Source organism: Corvus cornix, chromosome 3, assembly GCF_000738735.6.
Source record: "Corvus cornix cornix isolate S_Up_H32 chromosome 3, ASM73873v5, whole genome shotgun sequence".
Taxonomy (NCBI): Eukaryota; Metazoa; Chordata; class Aves; order Passeriformes; family Corvidae; genus Corvus; species Corvus cornix.
The window spans coordinates 59,696,212-59,722,255 of record NC_047056.1 but is presented as its reverse complement, the minus strand read 5'-3'; the positions used below and the strand labels follow the sequence as shown (position 1 = coordinate 59,722,255).

Sequence of the window (26,044 nt, the reverse complement as noted above, 5' to 3'; positions counted from 1 at the left end):
TAGTATAGTTTCTACAGTGTTTGTATCTATTAACTTTAGCATTTTTATCGTTTTGGTATATGTCTCAGTGACTTAAGAATCACATGATATGAATGCACTGAAAAATAAAGTGTGTTATCTTCCAAAGACAAAAAGTACAAGCAGACCACTAAGAGCCGATGCTCAGACCAGCAGAAGTAGCACTCAAGCACAAGCTGAACATATACAACATGTCTAGTTGTGTATACTGCAGTGGTTTGTTCTGAGGGGCAGAAAATAAGATGGCTGCTTCCTATCCGTGCGTTTCTGAAATCTCTCAGTACCCAACAAATTCATTAGATGCTCAAAAATAAGAAATCTTCAAAATGTTTATTCTTCCTAAAAATATTATTTGTGGAAGTCAGTAATAAAGGAAAAAAACCTGAAGGTTTTATTTGAGGCTAGTTTCAGTATCATAGTCTACTACTTTGTAATAGTAATTGAGAACTGATCAAAATTTTAACACATTATTAAAAAGTGTTTTTAAATGGCCACTTCTAAGCTCACTTGGTGAGCTCAGTATTACTAGAGCTTAAGCAAATGGCAGTCAGTCCTGAAATTCTATCTGTTCTTCTTGTGACATTTCCAGCAGCCTTACAGTACCTAAAGAGGGCTTTGAGAAGGGAAGGGAAGGAAAGTGACAGGACAAGGGGTAATGGCTTTAAACTTAAAGAGAGTACATGCAGATTAGATATTAGGAGGAAATCTTTTACTGTGAGGGTGGTGAGGCACTGGAACAGGTTGCCCAGCAAAGTTGTGGATGCCCCGTCCCTGGGTATCCCTGGAAGTTTTCAAGGCCAGGTTGGATGCGGCTCTGAGCAACCTGGTCTAGTGAAAGGTGTCCCAGCCTAAGCAGGGAGTTTAGAACTAGAAGATCTTTAAGGTTCCTCCAACCCAAACCATTCTATCAATCATTCTGTGATTCTTGTACCTGAAACTGGGGATGTAAACATTCCATATGTCTGTAGTGCTAGTAATGAAAAACAGGTCCAGGCTCTATTTCTGTGCACCACGTTTTAACAAAAAGATTTGTTGTACTGGAGATGGCAGCTGACAGGAGACAAAGATTTAGAGCAGACAGCTCACAACACATGCTCAGGGGTAGGGAGATGAGAAGTTCTTTCCACCGTTCAAATCTGACCATGACTGGCATGCAGTCTCCAGTTTGAACTAACTCCTTCATGACAGCTCTGCTATTTGTGGCATTTATCATTGAGGCCACAACATGGCCTTTTCAGAGGCCTGCCAGCTTATAGGAATTTTTGCATTTGCTTATCCTACAGATTTCAGTAGATGCCACACACCACTGCCATTCCACAGAAACGCCATCGGCTGCCCCTGTGTAGGCCCTGGTGACACTGTGGCCATTGTCCCCGCAGACAGTGGCAGAGCACTCCACATGCCCCGTCCCGGCACTCCTGCAGCTTGGCTCCACAGTACAGGGTGGTAAAGGCCAAGAGCGGAGGGAGAGGGGAGAAAGGAAGGTATGCACGGAGCAAAGAGTGAAGGCTTTGTTGGTTTAGTCCCCAAGAATCCAGAGCTTTATTTAAAATCGCATTGTCCAGCAGACATTCTACTCATGAAGATCAGAAAGCTTTCACAGAAGCAAAATTATAAAATGATGACATTTTGTAGCACAAGTAGAAAGGCAATGGAATGTAGAAGTCAGAGTGACTTCTGAAATGGGGAGCGGGGAATTTTAATTCTGTTTGGTACTTTCAAAAAATCTTACTCTTCAAGAACGACAGATGACTACTTCCCCATAGCATCTGAAGTAACCACTTAATTTTCTTGTCAGATTCATCTTCAGCTTAATAAGAAAAATCACCAATATTGAAAAGTGGTAAATTGAAAGTAGGAAAAGTATAAGCAAGAGAGAGTTCAAAGAATCTTAGTCTGCTTAGATGCATGTAATAGATACCACTTTTTTTCCAAAGTCAACGTGCAGGTCGGTGATCACACCTTGCAAATGCAAGTTTCAGTTATACATATTTCAGTAAAGGACATCTATAGATTAGTGTAAAAAATAATATATGCTATCATATCAAACCCACATTTGGAATCAGCTGCTTTTTTATAAAGTTCATATACTAAAACCCACAATTAATATCAAGTTTTTGACATATAAAAACATAAAGCAGGCAAATCAGGAAATATATTGCAAGTATAACCATAAAATATTGCACGGTTTCTTATTAGGAAGTCATAATCAACAAAGAACTTAGATACACTATCAGTGTCCACTGTATCTTTAAACATCTTTTTGTCATTTCATAGTTCTTCCACATAAGGAAAAACCCCACCATGTCATGAAGCCCAAGTTTGTTAGCCTACATTCTAGACAGCAGCAAAATGAAAAGCAACTAGTATTTATAGAGCTCTGTTATGGATAAAAAAGCATAAGAAGCCTCTCAGTACCAGCAATGGTTTTCATTATAAGATCCTACTTGTAAAATTGAAAGACTCCTAGTTATTATATAGATACAGATATCATTTTAAAAATCTAAAAGAGTATTTAATTTGCAAAAACAAACTTTTCAAATGCAATTTCTTTTTAAACCATTTGGGGACAGGCATTGCTACACAGTTTAAATTATGTGATAACATACTTTTCTGGAAAAACTCATGTTCTTAGCAGAGTGTCTCTAAGCATGAACTAAAGATAACTATTGTGATCCAGTCAGTTCAGAAATTAGAAATATTTTAATAGAGCAGGGGACTCTTAAGAAGGCAGCATCCTAGTTGGCACAGTTTGTTACTTTTTAAAATGGATTACATTTCAATTTCTACTAAGTGTCTGAGATGTCAAGTGATAGTCACAACCAATATGTAAATTATAATCAGTATCCTTATACATGTATGCATACATATACATTTAAGTACAGGTATTGTGGGGAAACACAAAAGGTGGAAAAGCTTTTAGGTGTGAGAAGAAAGCAGGTTTCAGGAATAAAGCAGAAGAGTTTAGGGATCAGCTTTGGCTGCGAAAACTTGAAGAAGATACAATTATACAGCAAGCAAAGACTTTAAAACAATGGTTAGAGTTTTTAGGTTTAGCTGAGATAGGTTTTAAAGTTGCAAAAAATATGCTTAGCAAGACAGAGAAGTTTAAGCTTAATAATGGAATATTGTGTATTATTATATAAGGCATAACAAGCAAGTACTGTGTACAACAGATGTATGCGCCTGGTGGGGTCTCCTCCCCCTGCTGTGTAGCCCTGGGAGAGGGGCCCTGGGGGGAGACACGGGGTTTCCCTGCCCCTGGTCAGCCTCATTCCCCATTGGTTGTTTTGTGTTCCCTGCGCGGGCAGAAGGACCCTCGGGTCCCGTGACTGCGGAGTTCCTGAGCAGAGCCCCGGCCATGCGGCTGGAGAGATAAACATCTCTGAAACATCTACCACGAATCTGTCCACATATATATTTCTTTTCCACGGGACTCCTGGTTTGATATAGGTGTGTTACAGTATCCCCACTGTAACATGTGCCCTATTGTGGATTGGTTAAAACAGTTGTCTGTAACTTTTAGAAGCACGCTATTAGCTGAGAAGCTTTTAAGAATGTTCTGTAACTAGGCAGTTTTGGATGTCTGCGACAGTGTGAGCTTTGTACCATCTCTGTCTCAACTCTGTATGCGAGACTGATAACAGAATAAAATAATAAAAAGGCTCCTGGAGCGTCTGTCCAGGCTCCCCGTCCCATTTGTTGACGAAAACGCCAACAGGTACATACACACGTGTTTATAGCACAACAAATACTAACACTAAAAACAAGGACATTTTCATGTTCCAAATTCTAATTCAGAAATGTCAGTAAAAGTGTAAGTCCCACAACAAGGGAGCACATTCAACCTAGCTATACCAAGAGGCTGAGAAGTGAGGACATGCTCATAGAGCCAGCAGTTTAAACCACAATAGTACTCAGATCAGCAGTACTCTGTATTGCTGCCAAGTTATGCTGTCTTTTAAGTGAGAATATGAAAAGAACACATGTAACCAAGGTTATTCTAGTACCAATTTCAAGCCTGTATTTAGACACTGCAGATGCCACCTCATAATGCAATCACTTCATAAAACCAGAGGTAGCGTTTTTCTGTCCTTTACCTCCCCAAAAAAAGAGCAAACCAGAGCAAAGCAATTGCAGCCGACATACACAATGGAAATTTCTATGCAACTGGGAATTAGGGTATCATGGATCCGTTTGGCTATGTAAGAGTTGCCAACTACTGATGCAATATAAACACTCACAGCCACCAGTTCTGTTCAATATATTTATCTATGATAGGGATGCAGGAGTTGAATGCACCATTAGCAAGTTTGCTGATGATACTCAAGTGGGAGGTGCTACTGACTCTCTTAAGGGACAAGAGACCTTACAGAGCAATTGGACAGATCGGAGCATTAGGCAATCAGTGGCATGAAGTTTAGCAAATACCAGATTCTGTACCTGGGACAGAGTAATGCTGAGCACAAGTATAAATGGGGAAAGAAGTGGTTGGAGACCAGCCCTGCAGAAATGGATCTGGGGGTGCTCATCAGCAGCAGCTCAGAGTGAGCCAGCAGGGAGAGCCTGGGCAGCCAGGAGGGCAAACGCCATCCTGGGATGCATCAAACACTGTGTTCAACCAGCCAGACAAAAGAGGCGATTATCCTGCTGCACTCAGCTTTGGTATAGCCACACCTTGAGTACTCTGAGCAGTTCTGGGGCCCACAAATTAAGAAGGATGGGAAGGTCCTTGAGTATACCCAGAGGGCAACAACTAAGCTGGGAAAAGGGCTGGAAGGAAGGTCCTATAAGGACTGGCTTAGGAGGTTGGGCTTGTCTAGGTTAGAGAAAAGGAGGCTGAGGGGCAGCCTCATTGCTCCCTACAGCTTCCTGAGGAAGATGGAGAGGGAGGTGCTGAGCTCTTCTCCCTAGGATCAGTGATAGGACATGTGGGAACAGTTCAAAGCTGCACCAGGGGAGGTTTAGATATGACATTAGGAAGCATTTCTTTACCTCAAGGGTGATCAACCAGTGTAATAGGCTTCCTAGAGAGGTGGTTGATGCCCCAAGCTTGTTTAGGAGTCATTTGGATGTGACCTTTTGGTCAGCCCTTGGGACATGGGTGCTTCCTTACTCTTAAAGGGTTGGTCATCAGGCAGCTGAACTCAATGGCCTTTGGAGGTCCCTTCCACCTGAAATAGTCTATCCTATTCTTACTCCTGCCTTCTCCTTTCTCTAGCAGTACACACAGAGGAAAATCTCAACATTTCTTCCCAGTCCTGCACTAGCAGAAAGGATTGAATGGGTTATCATGTCCCACCCTAAGCATTGTCTGTCTCTGTGTGGGAAGGAGGCATGTACTGTCTGCTGGGCGTGAGAGCTGTGGATTATCTCAAACTTATTTAACCACTTGAAGAAATTTGAAAGAAAAAAAAAGCCAACAAAAACAAGTACAGTTTTTAAAAGTCTTCTGTGTTCATTCAGTTTATCTGGGTTTCCACAGAATGGCAGAACTCCACATATCTCCTCAGAGATCAAACCCTTAGCTGGATGCAGGACATGCTCCCAAACTGAATGACTGCAAACATTTTGAGGTGTGCAATACCTATTATTTCCCCAGAGATTTTTTTTTCTTCTTGTACTCATTTTTAGAAATGTTTGAGTCATTCCCCTTGGAGAAATGTAATAAAACATTTTATTACATTTGAGAACAACAGTACTCCATCAGAGAGAGGGTCCATCTCCAAGGGTTCCTCTCCATCTCCTTTAGACAAATGTCTAAAGGCAAGCACAGGAGCAGTACCCAAGAGTTGACTAACTATGAGACTGGTATTTGCCTGAAATGCCAGAATTTTTTCATCTCCAAAACCATTTTCAAAGACGCATATTTACAGGCGCAAAAAAGATTTGATTTCATTTTAATTTTCTGAATCAGATTAAGAGACAATGCTCACAGGCATTAACACAATGCAATTCTGTAGCCAGGACCAGGCTAATGCATTCTTCAGTTTTGCTTAAAAAATCAAAACATCCCTTGCAGTCTGGCAAAGGCAAGGCCACAGAAAGGAGAAGCCAGAATATGAACCAGGTAGTATCTGTTTCCTGAGACTTGAAGAATAGGGATTGGTACTGGTCACATGCAAAAGAGGAGGAGATGCGTGACAGCCTGGGTTGTTTTCAAAAGTATGATACATGCCAATGACAAGTATATTTTTTGGCTGCAAAATATTGCTTTGCTGTGCTTCTTGGCCAGTGATGCATGAAAAGTGCTCTCATGCCTGGCCTGCACTTGAATTGCATGCAGGAAGAACTGAAAAGTGCCAGCTCCTGATGCTGCAGCAAACCAGACTGCCTTGTACAAACAAGGACCCCTAGGGAAAACCAGACCAAGGGAATACAGGAGCTCACTCCTGCTACACACTTGGAATGGCAGAGAAAGGCTGAGAGCAAGGGCATGAGTGGTGCCTTGGAGGTGCAAAAGCAGCAGGAAAGAATCTAGGCAGAATGGCCCAAATGAACCCTTGGCAAGGGGCCATGGCTGAATGCTGCAGAGGAAGGCAAAAAATCCCCAGGGACTGAGATGACTTCACACATAAACATTACTTTCAGTGGTGTCTGTTGAATCTAGACAAATATTTCAAGAATGTGCCAAATTTAACATCATCCCTATTTTCCTTTTTCTAAATAGAAGATGTCATACTTTGAACAGACCACTTAGTGTTTGAATAAACCTAGACTACACATCTGAGCAGTCAGAAAAAAAGATTTGCAAATCAAAACTCAGCTACAATTAAACATCTGTTCCATATCAGCTTCATTCAGAGTTTTCTTAATTCAGGGTTAAAGACTGATCTTAATTGTACATTGAGCAAACATATTTTTACTTTGTATTAGCAAACTGTAAGCAACCATAGAGTCTGTGTCAACTCCAATATATTTCACTTGTTCGTACGTGCATAAAATACGGTCAGTGCTGGCATCCCTTAAATGCCTTTTGTCATAAATATTTAATTAGACCACTGACTGAATGCAATAAACAAACCCAATAGGATCTTCATTTGCTTCTAACTAGTAATCATTATGCACTTAGCATTTCTTTTTGTTTGTTCGAACTGTGTTATTCTCTACTACAACAGAGTTTATAGCAGAAAATCTGAACAAGTCTTTTCTGCAGATCCCAAATTTAACGACAGAATTTCCTCTCAACTATCTACAAAACTACAGATTGAGGGGGAAAAAGCAAGTTTATTTCCCCCATGAAAGCAAGAGTTACACGTAGTTCACGGTAATATATTAGTAACTTATACCTCCCACAGATGTCAATTATCAGGAAAGGAGTAGGTCAAAATTCCATCATTTGCATTGTGTTAAAAAAATTAAAATTGCTCATAAAAATTAAGTCTTAAACATTCCAACAGTCTGCTCATTCAAGCTATTAAAACTCAACTGCCATTACATCTCAAATATTACACTATTGAATCATGAATCAAAGTTATTTTATCCTTTAATATGGTTCTGTCATTTCAAGCAAGCACCAAGGTTCAGTCACAGTTTTTGGCAAATACCACTCATTAGCTTTCATCTTCAATACCTTGACAAGTCTCTGTGATAAACTTACAGGCTGTTATTCCTTTAACTTTCTTTCAAGTAATGAAAGGTAACTGAAAATTTTTTAACAGTTCACAGCTTCTGAAAGTTGTTTTAAGCCATGCTCCTCCAGAACTATTCAACAATAGCTTCTTTCTCTTTCCATCTCTCCAAGCATTCACATATTACTCTGAAGAGTCTGAGGCTAAGTAGGTGTTATCTTTAAGAGTTACAATAGTTTTAAGCTTGAAATAATTAAATTAATTGCTCATGCTCTATGAATGCACATATTGTGTACATGTAACTTGTGTTGTTTAGTATGGTACCTGCATGCAACATTATTTTGTGATTTATTTCAGAAGATTCCTTTAGAGCAACAGAGCACAGAAAATCAATCTATTTTATTATTATGGAAACTATGGACTTAAGGAACTAAAGGACTAAAAGTAAAAGGAATTTAATATAACATTTTAATGGAGGATATTTTGCTGCCTTATGAAACTTTACAGGTTCCAAAATAACAATATAAAGCAAGTTTGAAGAGTGGCTGGTATAAACGTTCATAACACTACTCCCACTCAATGATTTTAACTCCCCAGAGCAAGTAGCCAAGATGCAGAGTAATTATTTACAGACCACATTTTATCAACCATGCAAGACTATAATCAGAATCTCTGCATTGGTGAATTGAGTGCAGTTCATTTCTGGGAAGATCAAAAACCACGAAACAGTACAGTGAGAATTTCAAACTACGAAGAACTGAGGAACAGGTTTCACCCAGCACAAGGTTTAGCTTTATTATGCTGTCATGTCATGGACTTCTCTAGGTGACAGTGGAGTACATTAGGTGTTGTATCTACACTGGCATCTAGACAAGGATATTTGGAGAAGCTATACTCCAGAAAGACTATAAACCAGGTCCTTCAAAAGTAATGAAAGTACAAAGACAGATGAGAAGTAAAAAGAAAATAATTACAAAAGAGGCTGAAATATCTGTTTAAACAGTTCTACAGATAAAAAATTATTGACTTGAAGTTCAAACTGGCAAGTTGACACCAGTCAGAAGATCTCCTAAGGCAAAATAAAGAGTACGCAGGTAAAAAAATAGATGATTCTCAGAGGTGATAAATTAATTTACAAAGTAACCTCAAAAGAGACAAATATCTGAGATTTGCTTTATGCTGAAATTTAAAGATCAACCATGTCAGGCATGCCCAGGGCAACAGGAAAGACATGCAAAAACAAGTCAGAAGAAATAACTCCAGTGTCAAACAACACTAGGTGACTGCAAAAAAGAACTTAAAGTAATTATCAATACACAAAACCCCAGTGGCAAAGAAACAAGAAGGGTTCAAAGGTACCTGTCCTCCTCCATCAACATCTGATGACAAATTCTGAACTACAGAAGAACAGCATCAAATTACAGTCATTTGCAAAGATGTTTTAATGTCCCATTAAAAACATACTAGTTCACCAGGAGTGAACTGCTCTTTTTTCCCCACGATTTCATATATACTATCTCAGCATCTTCAAGCCATGTTCTTCCCAAGTGAGCATCTCCCACCCATTTCTATTCTGTACCACTCACCACAGGAATTCACGTTCAGAACATTTTGTCACAGAAACCAGTTTTTGTTCGCTCTGATGTATCTCTCAATGCAATCTGCATATCACATATACTTTTTTTTCCAAAAGGTGCTTTAACTCAATATAGATTCCAAGAAAATGCCTCATTAAGCAGAAGTTAATATGAAATTAATGTAACTAGACTTTAAATTGCACGTGTACCTAATCCGTCCAAAATAAACTGAACTAGTTCCAGTTAGAACAAAATGTACATCCATGCAAATCTTTTAGTCCTATAATTAAGTTTATAACTGGATTACAATTTGTGCTGGTTTATCTTCTTTTTTTCTTAAACAGTACATATAAATCCAGTTTCCTACATATATTTGCTCCAAAAATTCAACTCCCATCTGAATATCCCAGGGTAAAAAAAAAAAAAGTGACATGATACATGATTGCTTTATGCAATATCTACTTCTACCCCTGTCCTTTTCAATGGACAATAAGGTGGCATTAACCTCCTGCTTACAGAAGATCTTGCCTTACCAAGACGAGAAGATCCTTGAGAATATAAAGATTATTATTACAAAAACCAATCCGTGGCAGCCAGGCCAGAAAACAACTATGTCAACACACACACATTTGCTTCAGCCACATTACAATTACAGGGCTTCACCAATTCACTTAAATTAATCCCTCTGCCTCTCTCAGCTTCATACTACAGAATTCAAATGTTTCAGAATACAGCTGAACTCAATTTACAGCAAGTTAGGATATCCACTTGTCACTTAGTAAATATTAAATTTCTAAAAATGTTTAGTGAAGCATGGAAAGCCTGGTCCACAACAACCTCTATAGGGCTTTTGCTGCCTAGTCTAAGTCTCAGTGATGATACATTTTTAAAAAAACTAATTCCAGATGAACTCTCGTGAAACATCCACCTTAAGCAAAAACTGCAGCCTCTTTTCCAATACAAATGTTTCACATATTCTGTAAAAGCTCACTAGAGCCCTTTATTGAATTGAAATATCAATTTTTTTTAAGCTTGAAAAAAATCTATTTCAGTCATCTCTGAGAAATTAATCAAATTTAATTTGTACAGAATGTGTTATTTTGCAAAATAAGAAACCAAATCAGGTTCAGTCTTGGGGGGGGAATGGAAAGTGGTTGTGTGTGTGTAAAGAACTGGGGTTTGTACAAGACATTTTATGAAATAATGTTTCCTTCTTTCCATATCCAAAATTCAAAATCCTATTATAAAAAATTGAGTACGTTGAAGCGTTTTAAATCACTAGAGCTGAAGAAACATAACCACAAATATGTCTAAAACTCAATTAAGCTCACAAAGCAAAAGGGAATATAAGCAGAATAGAAATCTAACTATCACATGGACAGCAGTTTAGAGAGCAGTTTCTGGTCTACTGAAATGGCATTTCTTCCTAAGCACACAGACTATTGTCAGTGGATAGTCTGTTCTCTCAGGAAAAATTACGAACAAGATGGACAGAAAAAAGAATGGAAATAAAGTAAAAAACCCTGTCAGAACTCCACATCTAGCACCTCAATCTATACTAAGACTGCTTTCTAAAATAAGGGAAGATAGAAGAAAATAAAGAGAGAGGTGTCAGACTAAACAACTGGCATGTATCATGGAATTCAATGAGCAATAACAAAAGAGCTGCTATTTTAGAAGCTGTTAATAGGAAATGCTAGAGATATTATACCTGAACTCATCTGTCCTTCCAGACAGTATGAAGTCTCAAAGCGCAGGTTTGTACTCGTACAAGTACAGAACAAGACTAAGAGTTCTCAATTATTTAGGGCTTTATCTTACTTCAAAAAAAAAAAAAAAAAAAAAACCACAAAAAATCCCGCCAAAACACTAGAGAAAAACATGTACTTGGATAACCATGATGAACAGGTAAGATTTTATGGAACTGCTTTCTCCCACAAGCAAAAAAAAAGGTGAAAATTTGAAAATTAACCATATTGCTGAAAGGGCCATATACAAAATAATGAATTTTAAGAACCTAAGATGGCATTAAAAAACGTTTTTTGAAAATAGGAATGACATTTGCTTTTTTTCCCCCCAGCAAACCCCAGGAAGTTCCCCTGACTGCTGGGACATTTCCAATATGGTCAAGTTTGGCCTTGAAGCAACACCAGCCAGGCTCACTCAGTACTAGTGGGTGTATTCTGTAAGGTCCCATGGGACTGGTCTCTCTCTCTCTCAAATGTTCCCTAATGTAACTCTAACCATCTCTTTTTCCATTAGTTTCAAAAAGTCTCAGTATTTAGTCACTGCTAAGAATCCTGATCAGCCTTGATCTGTGTGCTGACGCTGAAGATACTGCATCATGGTTTTCTCTCCTTTTATGCCTGTTCCCAGCTATTGTCTTATATAAAGAGACATACAATAGGAATGAACAATTAGCAAAATTTAACAGAGACTACATTAATGGGTTATATTTTGTTTTCTTTCACAGTCCTTTTAATTTATGTGAATACAAATTGATGCAGTCCTACAAGAAAAAAGGAATAGAATTGCAACTCAAACAGAAAATTCCCCAACAGTGTATTAGCTCAGATTTTTTACTGCTTATCATGAAGGTTTGGAATGGCAGTTAGAAAAAGACAGAATTCTATCAAAAGACATCAAATAACAGTAATGAAAACAAGGTTTTTTTCAGTTTTACTTTGCCATTAGCAAATATATATATTTTTTAAATATAAAGAAGTTGGTCTACAGTCCATAGTAAACTGGAAGAGGCATCAGGAATGTTAAAATCATGACAATTGCCCTAAACTAAAACCTGATTTACTAGAAAGTCAACCAAGGTAAACTGGGCTTTGACTGCAGAAATTTTGTTTCTTTGCCTTTTAATTCTCAAATCATTTCAGTAACTTTGTAAAAGCAGAAATAAACCAACATTTACCCAAACACTAAACACTGAAGGAAGACTGAAAAAAGAGTATCAGAAATCTGCTAGGATCCTTTGCAGAAAGCACAAACTGAAATTTCACTTATCAGTTGATATAGCTTTCTGAGACTTTAAGAATTTTGATATGGTAGTAGAGCATAAAAAACTCTACATGGATTTAAGAACACTAATTCTTCTATAAAATTGCAGTCAGCACTGCTCATGCCCTATAAATAATTCAGGTGAACATATAAAACAAATTGTTTCTTTATCACTTTTTTCCCCTCTTAAATTAATTTTACTATTGTTCTTACAGCAAACTCTTACTGCAAATAATGAGAAAACTTATTTCTCGCCAAATGACTTAACTGAATCATGACAGACTTAAAATACTGCAGAATACAATTTTTTAGTTATAAATACAAAATGGTATATTCTTAGATCTGTGGTAAGCCACCACATCATTTAAGTCTCATTTAGGACAGGGAAAAAGCCCAGGAAGATAAAACTCACGTAGCTTTTAATTAAAACAGAGACAACATTCAGATTCAAACATTCTGATTTACGTGGGGAAAAAAAAAATCCCAAACCAACAGCTACTCCAGGGTTACTACCCTGTAATCAATTTTTGTTTTCTCTATACATATAGATACTAATACATAAATAGAAATACTTTCCAAGTACTTCTGGTGACAAAATTCCTGCAATTTTAGACCATAAGTATGCACAGCCCTATACAGTGCGTTGTGGAGAGCCATTATTCTGTAGTATATTTTTCATGCTCTTGTTTTGCTTATGTCAATAATTTTTTTTCTTCTGGAAACACAGCATAATAAAAAGCAGACTTAACTAACAGTAATGAAGGCTTTGCTATTGCTTTTTACAGTCAGACTGATTGATGGTGAAATGGTCTACATCTGACATGCTCAGGGAACGATCCATGTAGGACTAAAATATCATACTTTAAGAAACATAAACTATAATTGCTTTGTTTTAACACTGAGAATGTAAATTTTAAAATGGAGGCCTTAGAAAGCTTGTACTGCTAACAAAGCTTGTACTACTACAAAACACAAACTTTAAAACTTCCATCAAACTGCAGCAAAACATTCCCAAGCAGTATTTCATATTGATAAACAACAAATAAGAACTTCTTAGCTGACAGGAGGAGTTTGATTACAGAATAGGTTTGAAAAGCCAGCTCTACTAATGCATGAAATAAGATTTGTGATGAAACTTTGGAAAATCTTAAAAACAAGCATCTTTTTTTAGCCTTCTCTAAAGGCAAGATCTGGAACGACAGGTGAGCAGTATCCATCCAGTGCTATACCACAGAATGCAAAAGGACTTGTACACAAGCAACTAAATTACCAAGAAGCCTAACGAAATCCACAATCAAATAGGGTAGGGACTGACTGATGGACACTGGAAAAATGAAACAGCACAAGAGCAGACAAAAGGCTTCAAGCAGAAGCTTGCATTACCACATGACTTGTAATATGTGTACCACATCAAAAATTGAACAATATATGTTAGACAAAAATGGAAATTTTTTCCATCAATCAAGTGGATCTAGGAAATGCCATAACATTGCCACTGTTTTGTCCTTAGATCAATATGAAAGATACATCTAGATGCCTAGTTTTAGAAAAGGCACAAGATTTTTAACTGCTCTTCATAACTCAGATATTCAGCCTGGGCACCACCGCAGATCAGTTGGTTACATCATGCAAAATGCAACACCTACGTTCATGAGTGGGGTTCAGAACAACTGTTTTCCCCCATTTCAAACAGATGGTCTAATGTAAAATACAGGATAGAAAAATAAAATATTAAAAAATAACTATTTGACTTAGAACTTGGACACACATACATATTCAAAGGATATTAAAGCCATAAAACCCAGAAAAATATTTTCTACTCAGCCCAAAATCCCTGTTTCTATTAGTGATCTTAAGTCAGATTTAACAGACAAATTACATACAATATCTAACCCAGTGATTTACAGCTGAAAACAAGCAATCCACACAGACGTGAAAATGTGGAACTAGAACATAACTTTAAATATAAATATGTGTTTTATACCTGTAATGGAATTTTTCTTTCTGAAGAAAACTTCTTTTAAACTTTAACAAAGTTTAAACTTTAATCTCCAGCTGAGATAACTTTAAAAAAATTAATGAACTCAAGAAAACTTTATCAGCACATGTCACATTACTTTCAGGAAAACCTTCATGTTTTAGAAAAAAAATTAAATTTGAGCTGTCAAATAATCAGCTAGTGTACCTTAGAGGGTATTTTTAAGAATAAACTGATATAGTTTTAAAGATGGAATTTTAAACTGAAATGTTAACTGACTCCTAGCGATAGCATTAAACACTCAGTATAATAGAAAGCAAGTTTTCTTTTCCCTATAGAAAAAGCTCTTTATATAAAGACTTGATGCCTTACCTCTAGGTCACAGCTGTATTCTGTGCCATCCAGAAGCATCACCTTACACTGCACAGTTTTGATTTTCTTTGGAGACTTCTGAGGAATGTTATCTGTTTTAATTTCAGCTGTCTGCACTTCTTTTGTCTCCCTTTTTTCTTTTTCTTCTTGTTTTTCTTCCTTTTTCTCTGCATCTTCCTCTACTTCTGTTTCTTTACCGTCTTCTTTGGGAGGCTATATAAAATACAGTTAAACTCAGGATTTTTAACTTGTTCATTCCTTTTATAAGCTACTAATAAAGAAGACATTAAACTTCCATTAAAGTTATGCACATACTGGAAGCACAATAACCAGCATAAGCATTAAGGTCTTCTTTTAGGGACCAGATATTCTTGTTCTCAGACCACAGAATGTGTCTTTTTTTCCCCCTTTCCTTGAAATGAGGTTTGTGTTTTTTAATATGTGTTATTGGCTTTCTTCCTAAGAGAAATGAATTTATTAAGAAGCTCCAGGAATTATACTAAACAAAAGCCCAGTGTTTATGAAAGCCAAGTGATACAGAATCACAGAATGCTTGTGGCTGGAAGGGATCTCTTGAGATCTAGTCCAATGACCCTAGGCCCACACAGGGTAGTTTACCCAGGACCACACCCTTTTTGGGTTTTGGATATCTTCATAGGGGAAGACTCCGTAATATCTCTGGTCAACCTGTTTCAATGTCCGGCTCACTCCTTTACCACCCTAGGAGGCCTGTCATCTGCACCCCCACCACCTAGCTACATTCCTCACCAAGGAAAGGTCCTATCACCATCAGAGCAAAAAAGATTTTCTTGTGATTAGAAATGTAATTTCATGGGTTTAATTTGGGTCCGTTGCCGTCTGTCATCTAACTGCATACCACTGAGAAGGGTCTGGCTTTGCATTCCCTCCATTCAGGTATTAATACACACCAATAAGATTCCCCTTCCTCTTTCTCTTCCCCAGGCCGACCAGTGCCAACTGTCTCAGCTCCTCCTCATACAAAACATTCTCTATGTGCCTTCACCAGCCTAGAATATGAAGTTTGAATGTTAAGAACTGGCATGCAACTTCACAAAAAGCAGGACTGGAGCCTAGCAACTGGAATAGCTGTCATTTTTTCCCTAATATGATCCTAATAAGTTACATAATTCATGCATCAGGTTGCATTAAAATTACTCCCAAGTATCTATAAGCCTTCCCACACGTACCTGTATTTCAGCACTACTAACAGAGTGTTTTTCCTTGTCGTCTGCTTTAGCATTCTGCCGGTTTTCAGCTGCTCCTTCCAAGCTCTTTCTTGACTGATCCACCCCCTCTGGTGTCTGGCTTTCACTTTCTTCAACTACTTGCTCTTCCCCTGTGGCCCTTTTCTTGGGCTCATCTTTGGCCTCTGCCAAGGTGTATGACTTTTGTTTCTTAAGCCACGGGGGAATGAAACGAGAAATACCCTTGCTTTCAGGTGAAGATTTTTCCTTCTTCTGTCTACTTGGACTACTTTGGCTAGTTGGTGCTGGGACAGAAGAATCTTGAGCTTCTCCAGAGGATGTTTCCCTGGACTTCTGATCTCCTGGAGTCTCTGATGCTTCTTCAGGTTTGTCTTTGGCTTTGTCTGGTCCCAGCTGCTCAGAATCTTTCTTTACTTCGGTCTCTGAACCAACTTCAGTTGTCATTATCACAACTGACACTAAAAGAAGCAACAATAAAAATAGTTTTGTTATGTAGCATTACTACTTTTACTGACTAATTATTTGCAGTAATTTGTAGTAATTTAGAAACTCTTGTAGATTATTAAACTTATTAGGGTTAAAGAAATACTCCTTTTCAAATTTTCAGTTGACAGGTAAGGCCAGTAAGCTAAAACTTAGTGCTCTGCAGATAAAAGATCTAGAGTTTCCTTCTCTTTAAAGGAAGGAAAGATAAAGGATAAAATTTTAAGTGTGCTCTCTGAAAGGCATTTATTATAAGCTACTCCTAATGTTATTGGCCAAGATTATTTCAGAAGTAACTTCAGTTCTCTTTCTACTGAGCTCCTTGGTAGACCCAGAAAATGAATTTTCAGAAGAGTATCCACCTTCTGTAGTAAAACTGGTAGGTATAACCCCCTTAGTATTTGGTGACACCAATTAAAAATAAATTATTGGAAGTGAAAGAGTAAGATTACCAAAGAATAGGACAAAAGGATGGTGAGCATGATACTGAATATAAAAAACCTGGAAATTTTAAATCACTAATAGTGCTGGGGAACATATATTTTTAACTAAGGTAAGATTAGGTTCTTAATAAGAAGTTCATACCAATCAACATAAAATCATATACTCTTATACTCTCATCACTTCTGCTCACCCTTCCTTCAGTGAAATTAAAGACAAATTGTAATACTGTAACAACAGGATATGCAATAATAACCTTTAATCTTACCATTATTGGTATTGATTGAAAGAAATATTAACTAGAATATACAAATGTTGTTATCTGTGTGGCACTGTATTTTGCTGCATTGCTTTAAAAGTATAGTATAACTGCTTTTTTCCAATTTATTGAATTGAGCCAACAAAAATAAGCACACAAGGGTCCAACAAAAGTTTATAATGGTTAGATTTCATTATTCATCACTGGTATTTGCTTACAATCTTCTGAAAACAATTAATTTTAAATTAATGGTCTGTTTTTTCTGGCCTAAAGTTTAGCAGGTTAGTGACAATCACATTTCTATCTTTATAACATGAGAACCCTCTCCGTTATAATTGATTATCATCACTGCATGCCTTTAGAGGCCAGAGGCTCTTGGTTCAGAACTCTTGCTGAACTCAACAGCTCCCATCCCCACCCCTGCCCAAAAAGAGTCAAGTAGGTTATCTAGCTCAGGTTGATGCAATTAACTTGCAGAGCACTTCAAACTGCACTTGAAGCCAATTGAGAACTAGTTTAGATCACAAGGTAGCAGCAAAACTTTGCCTCCAGGTTTCCAAAGAACATCCATAGGCAGTCAGAAATAATTAAACTAAGCCATTCCCTAGGATAATGAAAAAAAAAAAAAAATGGAAGCTAGCAGAGGCCTAAATATACAATAGAAGCCATTCTGGCCAAAGAGATGAACAATACTGAGCCAAAGGAAACACCATCTTGACAGTTATCTTACTCTTTAAGAAGCCCCAGACATAGGAGCCTTGAACTACCTACAGGCAAATTCACATTAAGCATCTTGAGACCAAAGTAGCTACATGGGTGTGTGTGGGTTTTTGTTCATCACTTAACATTTCACAATCTAAAACCAAAGCATTCCCCAATGGGGAATTAAATTAAAAGTTAGTAGCTTTACTGCTACACTAGAGACTTCTGAATACATTTCAAACTTAAATATTACAGTTACATAGCCATTTATACCACTTTTTACAAAACCCATCAAGTTTCAATACTACTAATAAAGCTTGTTGTGATAAAGTATTAAACATTATGTAAGTACTACTTATCTCAGAGGTAACAGGCCTCTGAAAGGCAGGTTTCATTTGACTGTTGAGATTAAAGAATTTGCTATTTAAAGCCACATATTAGTATGCTAGTTGTAGTGAGCTACTACTAATCAAATTCCATTTTGCTATCACCTTTGTATCTTACACAGACATGCTCCTCTTCCTTCTGAATGGTAGGTATCTTATTAACACAATAATGTAAAACTTTATTATCAAAATGAAAAATGAACAATATCTAGAAAACCAAACTCAACTTTCCCTGAGAAAAATCAAAACTTCTGCTGATCAGAGAGTATCAATCCACACGGCTTAATAAATTCATAAGGGAGGTTTCATAATTAACAGAGATGGTGGTGATGTTTTTTCTCATACATATCTAAGGAAGAACCAATTTTTTCTCAGAAACTAGCTAAAACAATTTTGTAAGACTTGATATACAAATCTTCAAAGGAGTTAGAAGGAAGCCACTATATTTCCTGTACTTTTAAAAAAATTTTTCAAAATACGCAGAAATGCATGAAGTACATGTAGAAACTAATAAAAAAATCATTATATACCACTCTCAAAATTAATATCACTCTTTGATTATACAGTCAAAAAGGAGACATCTCCAGAAAATTCCTTAGAACTAAGTAAAATAAGTCACCCTGTAAACACATCTCTATGATATTGTTATAACAATAAAAGAAACTGAGGATACCAAGTCACACAACTGATTAAATTTAGACAGAATAGCAGTGGGTGGTACAAACTCGCTCAATGCGAAACAAGAAAGGTTTTGCACCTCCCCACATGTCCAGGTTTTCATAATCAAAGTTATAGTTACAAGGAGAACTTGGCTTTTTACCACAGAAGCAAGGGAAACTTGTTACAGCCCCCATCTGAAGAGGTCTGTCCATGTTCACTTAATACCTTTATTTGATGCCCACAGCAGGAGGAATTTCTTTCATGAGCTCAATTTCCTATAAGCTTGTAACTTCAGAGTTTTCAGGGTGGGATGGGGAGAGGGAGAGAAGAGGAATAGAGAGGAGAACCCTACAAAAGGAAGCACACCTCTCTGCTGAGCCTATATATTTCTTTACACTCCCAGTAGTCTCTGAACTAACCGTGAAGAGGTGGATGAGTTAACTAAACAAGAGCACTGACCAAGAGTGTAAGTTATAGTCTTCCCAAAATACCTACCTTCTCTACCACATTAGCTTGATACATTTCTTTTTTCCAGAGTTACATATTGGTACAAGAATTAGCTATACCTCGAGAAACACAAAATTGGGTCTCACACTCCCTCAGTGCTCTGTCAGATCCTCCAGTTTTGTATTTCACAGAAAAAACAGAGATAGGGAGGGACAAAACACTGGAGTTCTGCCATCAGCCTACACTTGCAGTTTGTAAAGCCTCTGATGTTACCTCCACTGTAGCCAAGCAATCAAGAAACCAGATTTTCTGGAAGTGGCTTTTTCCTGATTCTCTCCTGCCGTGATAGGGAAGACCTCACATGATCTCACACAGCTCTGGCCTAACAGCCAACAGTGTGCCAGTAAGCAAATGGAAACAAGCAGCAGACAGCATCTGTCTCAGAAGTGATATTGGGAAGACATAAATCAAATCAGATGGCAAATTTAGAGTTCTCAACTTCAACTGTATGTTTTCTTGCTTTCCTATCTCCAAGTAAACTCTCATTCATTCTTACTACATAGCATGAGCACATTACATAATTTTGACCCTATAATCTTTCATAAGCTCTGTAACAACTGCAGCAGGATAGGAGTCTCCTTATCTCACCTTTTTGTATTGCAAGGTAACATTGAATCTGTGTTTCGTTTTGAATTGAGAAAGGAGAATAAGTATCTTGCAGCAAGAGTAGACAAAAGAGAAGGAACCTCGGGGTGATGCTCAAATAAAGGATTACCAATGTCTGAACAGAAAAAAGAAAAATCTTGGTAGATTTTGCAATTGACATTAAACCCATGCACATTAAATGACAAGTGGTAACAGCTGTATTTTTTGTAACCCTCCAGAAAACTTGGCTCACGCAGACTGAATGACTACCTAAACTGCAAGGATCAAGGTGGGGGTGGGATTGCAAAAAGTACTGTAAAACACTTTGCAGTTTCTGAAGAGCAGGTGAATTTGTTAAAACAGATCCCACTTTTGCAGGAAGCAGACGATCTGCCCCATTTATAACTCTACCAACTTCCCCAAGCAAGAGTCCTGACCAAGAAGCAGCTGAAGACAACAGATATTCTCACTCCTCTCCATTCAGCCCTTCCCCTCTCTTTTTATTGCACTGAGAAGAAACTTAGTGCTGGCCAGAGTTCACAGCTGAAAGCAGAAGAGGATGCCACGTTGTTTCCTTGCACTCTTTCCTCTCAAGTGTATACATTGGTCAGCTGGTTTGATGCCTTTCTTATAGTTTCTAGCATAAACTCTTGAAATGTAGTTTTCTGACCAAGAGGATTCCTGCCACCATAGATAAACTAGAAACAGAAGACATATCAAGTATAACATGGAGTTTAAAAAAAAAAGGAAAAAAAAAGAGAGGGAAAGAAAAAAGTATAGCTCAAAGATCACAGACAACTTTAAAACCAACTGCAGTGAAATGAAGTTTTCTATGGTGATGCATGTTTTAATTCACTGCTTCTGTTACAGTATTTCTTATTTAACAGCACAGAGGAACAAATCCAAATACTTTTTCCATACATTCCTGGATCTCATTTAACTTATTTTCTGAATATATAAAAGTAGAAAAAGGCAGTCCTAAATTTGTTTCTTCTTTTTTCAGTTTGTCATTCATAGCAAATTCAAGAAATAAAAGTCTCTTTGATAGTTTTATCTTCATCAGTCTACTGGGATTCGCAGAGAAACCATCATGTCATAGATGCAAAAGGAAAAAAATCAACCTACTTCTACAGAAATAAATTACAGCTCAGTGCACTAAAAGCCAATGTGTGTCTCTGCAAGTCATGTAATTTTCTGGCTCACCAAAGTATTAATAATTTATTTTTTAAATTGCTACCTTCATAAATATTCCAAATATTTATCTCACATTGGCTACACATAAAAAAATCCAAAAAGATATCAAAGAAAATTTCTAACATCTGAAAAAATATACATGAAAACCTGAAACAAGGTCATGTGTATTTTAACTGCCTACAACAAAGCAAAAAAGCTCCCAAATAAAGTTGCTTATTTCTTGTCATATTATTGATCTGAAGCTCAGAAGAAGCCTGATCTGCATTTCACAGTTGGTTAGGACACATCATTCATGCTTGCTGCTTTCAACATGTAAGATTTGTTGATATAAAAGCTCTAAAGAAGTAAAATCCTAGCTGGAGCAGTTATTCATATTTTAGAGTGTAAAAGAATCTGGTTTAAACAGTAGGTAATATCTGAGGAACTTGGTGCTACAACTAGATTTTTACAAAAACATAAATCAGTTATTTTTTGTAGAGTACAATAATTTATATTTCAAATGTGGCTGAAAGTAGTAACTAAAGAACCTTATTTCAGATTTCTGCTAAATTTTAAAACTTATATTTTATCATTGGTATGTAAAAAAGAAAACTCATGGTATACCATGATGCTGTGTAGCATCCTTTTGCTGAAGGTGCCAATATAACCTGCATACATTCTATTAGCAGACAAAGCAAAAAGTGAATCCAATTTCTCCTTTTAGTCATTATTTAAACGGATTACTACAATTGAAAAGACATGGAGTGCTCTGAACACCAAGGAATGAATTCTACTAAAGAATAAAGTTTTCAATTTTGAGATCCTTAAGAAAGCAAAAACATCTCTAAAGTTGGCTAAGATCAATCTGCAACATTTACATCATACAGCTCCCAATTAAATATTGTTCTGTAGTCAAATACCAACACAAAAGAGCCCCAGTTCTCCCATAGGAACTTGCATCCTCCTCTATATATATAAATATACAGAGGTGTTTATACATACAAACACACTTTGAAAGCTGAATCTAATAATTTGGATTACATTCTTTTTTAAGCACATTCCTAAAACAAAATAGATCAGACAAAAGTCAAAGATCAAGTTTAGCAAACTACTGAGTATGATAAAAAAGTTACAACAGAAAAAACAAGAGGAAATGGGTACATGTTTTATACATACAAAATCCAATCACCTATTTTTAAATGATTAATCAAAGATGATATCTACCAATTGAACCCAAACCTAAGTATTTACACACTGAGCGTGACAAGGACTGATCCAGTTTGCTCCTCCCCGGATGATCACTGCGTAAAAATCAAGGTTAACTGCAGAGGCTGAAGAGACAGACTGCAGACTCGGCTTTTTTGTGAGTCTCTGCAGTAGCCACAGGGCATAAGCCTGTCAGAGTCCATTGGTTTCCCAGGCTGTGACAAGACCACCAGAGCTAGGGCCTGGACAGATCTCATGCTTTCATGGCTCTTCATTGCATTGAAAAACAGACTACCAAGAATAATCCTATGCTACATATAGCCAAAAAAAAAGCCCCGAATTCCTTCTTTTAAAGCTTCCCAGTTCATGGAGAAACCTTAACCAATAATTCAGGTTGAGTAGACAACTAAATCTGTATTGATTCAGACTTTTGCCTTTGTAATAATATCTCCTAGTAAAAATTTTTCCCAAATCTAAGCCCATAAAAGAATTGCCCTTTCTCCTCATGATTCTGCTTCAGCTTCCTCTAAACTGGGAGCTTATTCTCAAGGAGGTAGCCAGGTAAGCAAACTGACATTGCCAGTCTGTGTATTGGTCAGCAGATGGTGCCATAATAGTTCTGAAAGTCAGTAGCACATTTCAAAGGTCAAACTTTAAACAGCAACAATACTCCAAGTGTAATTCCCAAATTATGACAAGTAATAGAATGCTTTCATAGAAGTATTAACATAACGTATTTTAATAAACATAACTTCAGAGCCAGACAGAGAATCATGGCTTCATAACAATACAAATTAGTTACATGTGTACACCTAAATACATACACATACTCACATAAAATCTAAGCTAATCTCCAAGAGTAGAAATGGCACACAATGGTGTCCTCCCAAAGGATCCTGTCTATTAAATCTAGTTTCCAGGGAATTACAGGCATGTCCCAGTGGCTAGAAGCCCCTGAGCTAATAGAAGCTATACTCATAAGCATCCTTTTATCTAGATAACAACATCAATATTCAAAATAACAGGCATCTTATTAGCCTTCACATTTATAGCCATGCCATCATACACTTGAAAATTTGCAAACATGCAATATTTCCATCACATTCTTGTCCTTATTTAAATATTGAGGTTTCTAGAACTCATTTTTATACTGTGAGAAAATTATTGTAGTTGTATAACCATTCCTTGCAATACACAGAATACAGAGGACTCACCACAAAAACACTGGTGAGTTCCTACATAGGATGGTGAGAATTCATAAGGTAGTTCTGAAACAACAATGTAAGACAAGTACTAGTGTATTCTGAAGATTGCTGTGAAGACAAAGAAAAAAATCTAGGCCCTAGACAGCAAATTAAATGTGACAGAAGAAACTACTTCTGTCTAAAATTGCAAAGTGAGTATCTGCAGTTTAGATAGAATATTTTCACAATAAAATTATTATGCTGACAAATTTCTGTTAAGTAACTCTAGGGAAAGTCACCTCAACTCTTTGTAAACTCAAATTACATCCTGGAACATAACTATTTCTCAAAATCCTTTTTCCTGTTAAAGCAGCACAACACATACCTATTACTTATCACCCAAGTGCCCCAACTTTTCATAGAACACCTGCTGCAGGCCATCTCCATTTTGGCTGCTGAATAACTTGGTTACTGCAACCCATATAAAACTTTAAAGGTATAGTTTTAATGGATAAGTCAGTTGAAGGAACACTCCAGAAATAAAAGATAATACTACAAGACATGAAAACCAGTGAGAATTCTTTAAAAGCTATTTTGTTAAAATTTATCTCCTGACACTCTGCAGCAGTCTAAAAATGTGTAATAAAACATAGAAAATAATATTGGAAAGTGCTGCTTTCTAAACTAAATGAAATTCATTGGAAACTGCATCAGCTTTGTAACAGCACCTGTAGAACATGTAAAGCTCAACCCCAAGGCTTTCAAGATAATCACAGCATAAATACTTTTCAAGTGCTACAAGCAGGCAAGTTGCAATGCCCACATTGGAATTTGAGATTACATTTAAGCAAATATACATCCTGCAGCTCTCTTCGGGCTATCTCTGCCATTTCCAGAGATAACAGAAATCTGTTCCTTCTAGATTTTCAATCTACAAATATGCTGCTATATCCAGGCAAAAAATAAGTCTCAAAGAGCAAAGTAATTTAAATCAAGAAATTTGTCTTTACCAGAGTACATATGAACAAATATAATCTGTTTATCAAGATAGCTTTGTGCTCTTCCCCAGCGCTGAAAAAAATGTTGTAATCTGATGAGAATCCAACAGTCGTTTTGAAAAGCTGTATTGAACAAGTAACCCCACCCAGGCCCTGACACTGCTAGAGAAGGACATGCTCAAGTGGAAAAACGGGATTTAGTTCCAAATTCATTCCAGCAGACAGAAAATGAACATGGGTCAAGAGACAGCTCTGTTTTCCTGTTATCTGTCCAAGAAATTAAGAACAACACAGTTTTTGAGAAAAATCTCTGCCCTATTTTCAAAATCAACTTTGCAAGTTTACAGTGGGTTTTGGCTGTTCACATTAACCTCACGATAACCACAATTTTAGAGATTAAAACCAGCAGTGAGTATTCGTTTGTTCTGAGAAATGCTGTCCCTCCAATCTCCATTCCTATCCTTCCATTCTATCCCACCTTGCCAAATGGCTGTTTCTATAACAGTCACACAATTTCACTGAAGCACAGGCAAGCATTTAATTTTTTCCAGTTCTTAATAAAGAAGCTGTGGGGGGTGGGGGCGGACAATGACAACCCCATTTAGGTTCTGTAAATTATTTGCCTTGTTCTGACTCAGAGGTGATTAATTTGTAGATGCCACAATAAAAAATTCCATTTCCAACTATCATTCTTTCTATCTACAAAGTATCGGCACGATTAAAAACAGGTTCTTTTCATACTGACAACATTAAGTTCACTCTTGCATGCAATATGCTTCCAAGGCACTTACAATAACATAGTTAATCAAAGCACTTGCCAACTTGGTGAAAAATAATGTACTAGTACCTGAGAATTTTTTGTACTGCAAACTGGAAGGCCCTAGCGTAATAAAGTTCCTGAATGGTGGAATTCCAGCTACACATCATTGTTTTGACAAGTATCCATTTCCTCTTCAGTGGAAGTCGTATAGAGAATTATTACCCTCTCACATGTTCAGGAAGTGTACAACAGCATGCAAAAAGAGAAATCTCTGCAATACCAAGATTCAATGTCAGGAAAAAAAAAAAAGAGAAGCAACTAGTCTGTGCTTTCAGTAGTGACAGACCAGTACATGCACATTTAAAAGTAATTTTCATAAACAGATACAACCATTAAATTTTTTTCGTAAGCGCATCAAGGCTGAATGTCATTCAGATCTGGACACTACTGAGATCACATTCAAAATGCCTGCTAGCTTTTTATTTCAGCTCATCCAGCTTAGGAACAACAGCCAAAAACCAACTGACAAATGCATTAAGACAGTTTGTTCTGTCATGTACAAGACTAGAGTTCAACTGACTAACGTTTACAAAGCTTTAGGGTCTAAACATAACCACAAAAGTGACTTTTTTGGCAACAACATCAGTTCTATATTTTCACTTTAAAGAGCATTTCATTTTTGCTATTGACAAATACAAGCGCCACAGAGGGCACAGTTCTCTTAGGTAAGCCACTTGAACAATACTGGAAGATGTTTGCCATTACTGAGGGAAACAGAGTTGCAAAAAGTGACAATAAAATTATAAAGCCTTTTATGAAGGTGACAGGAGAATCTTCTCCTGCCACTATTTTTTTTTTAATGTCTGTTTTCCTAAATCAGTATTCAAGTTGAAATACAGAAACTGATACTGCCACAATTTCCACCAATAATAAATTCAGTTTCAAGTAC

The 26,044-nt window shown here is 37.0% G+C and overlaps 1 protein-coding gene across 28 annotated transcripts in view; it reads right to left on the bottom strand.

Annotated features, from left to right (window-relative positions):
* The window catches only part of EPB41L2 (erythrocyte membrane protein band 4.1 like 2), a 113,723-nt gene that overhangs the window by 49,713 nt on the left and 37,966 nt on the right, over positions 1 to 26,044 (bottom strand). For 25 of the 28 annotated variants that reach the window (XM_039567859.1, XM_039567870.1, XM_039567862.1 and 22 more), the window contains exons 1-3: positions 24,348 to 24,372; positions 15,734 to 16,209; positions 14,526 to 14,738 (exon numbers count right to left, since the gene is read on the bottom strand). In XM_039567859.1, the coding sequence (XP_039423793.1) occupies positions 14,526 to 14,738; positions 15,734 to 16,209; positions 24,348 to 24,357 (699 nt within the window). In that variant the 5' untranslated portion in view covers positions 24,358 to 24,372. Of the gene's footprint in view, positions 1 to 14,525; positions 14,739 to 15,733; positions 16,210 to 24,347; positions 24,373 to 26,044 lie in introns of those variants that run through there. The other 3 variants (XM_039567860.1, XM_039567861.1, XM_039567885.1) reach the window with 1 other exon arrangement.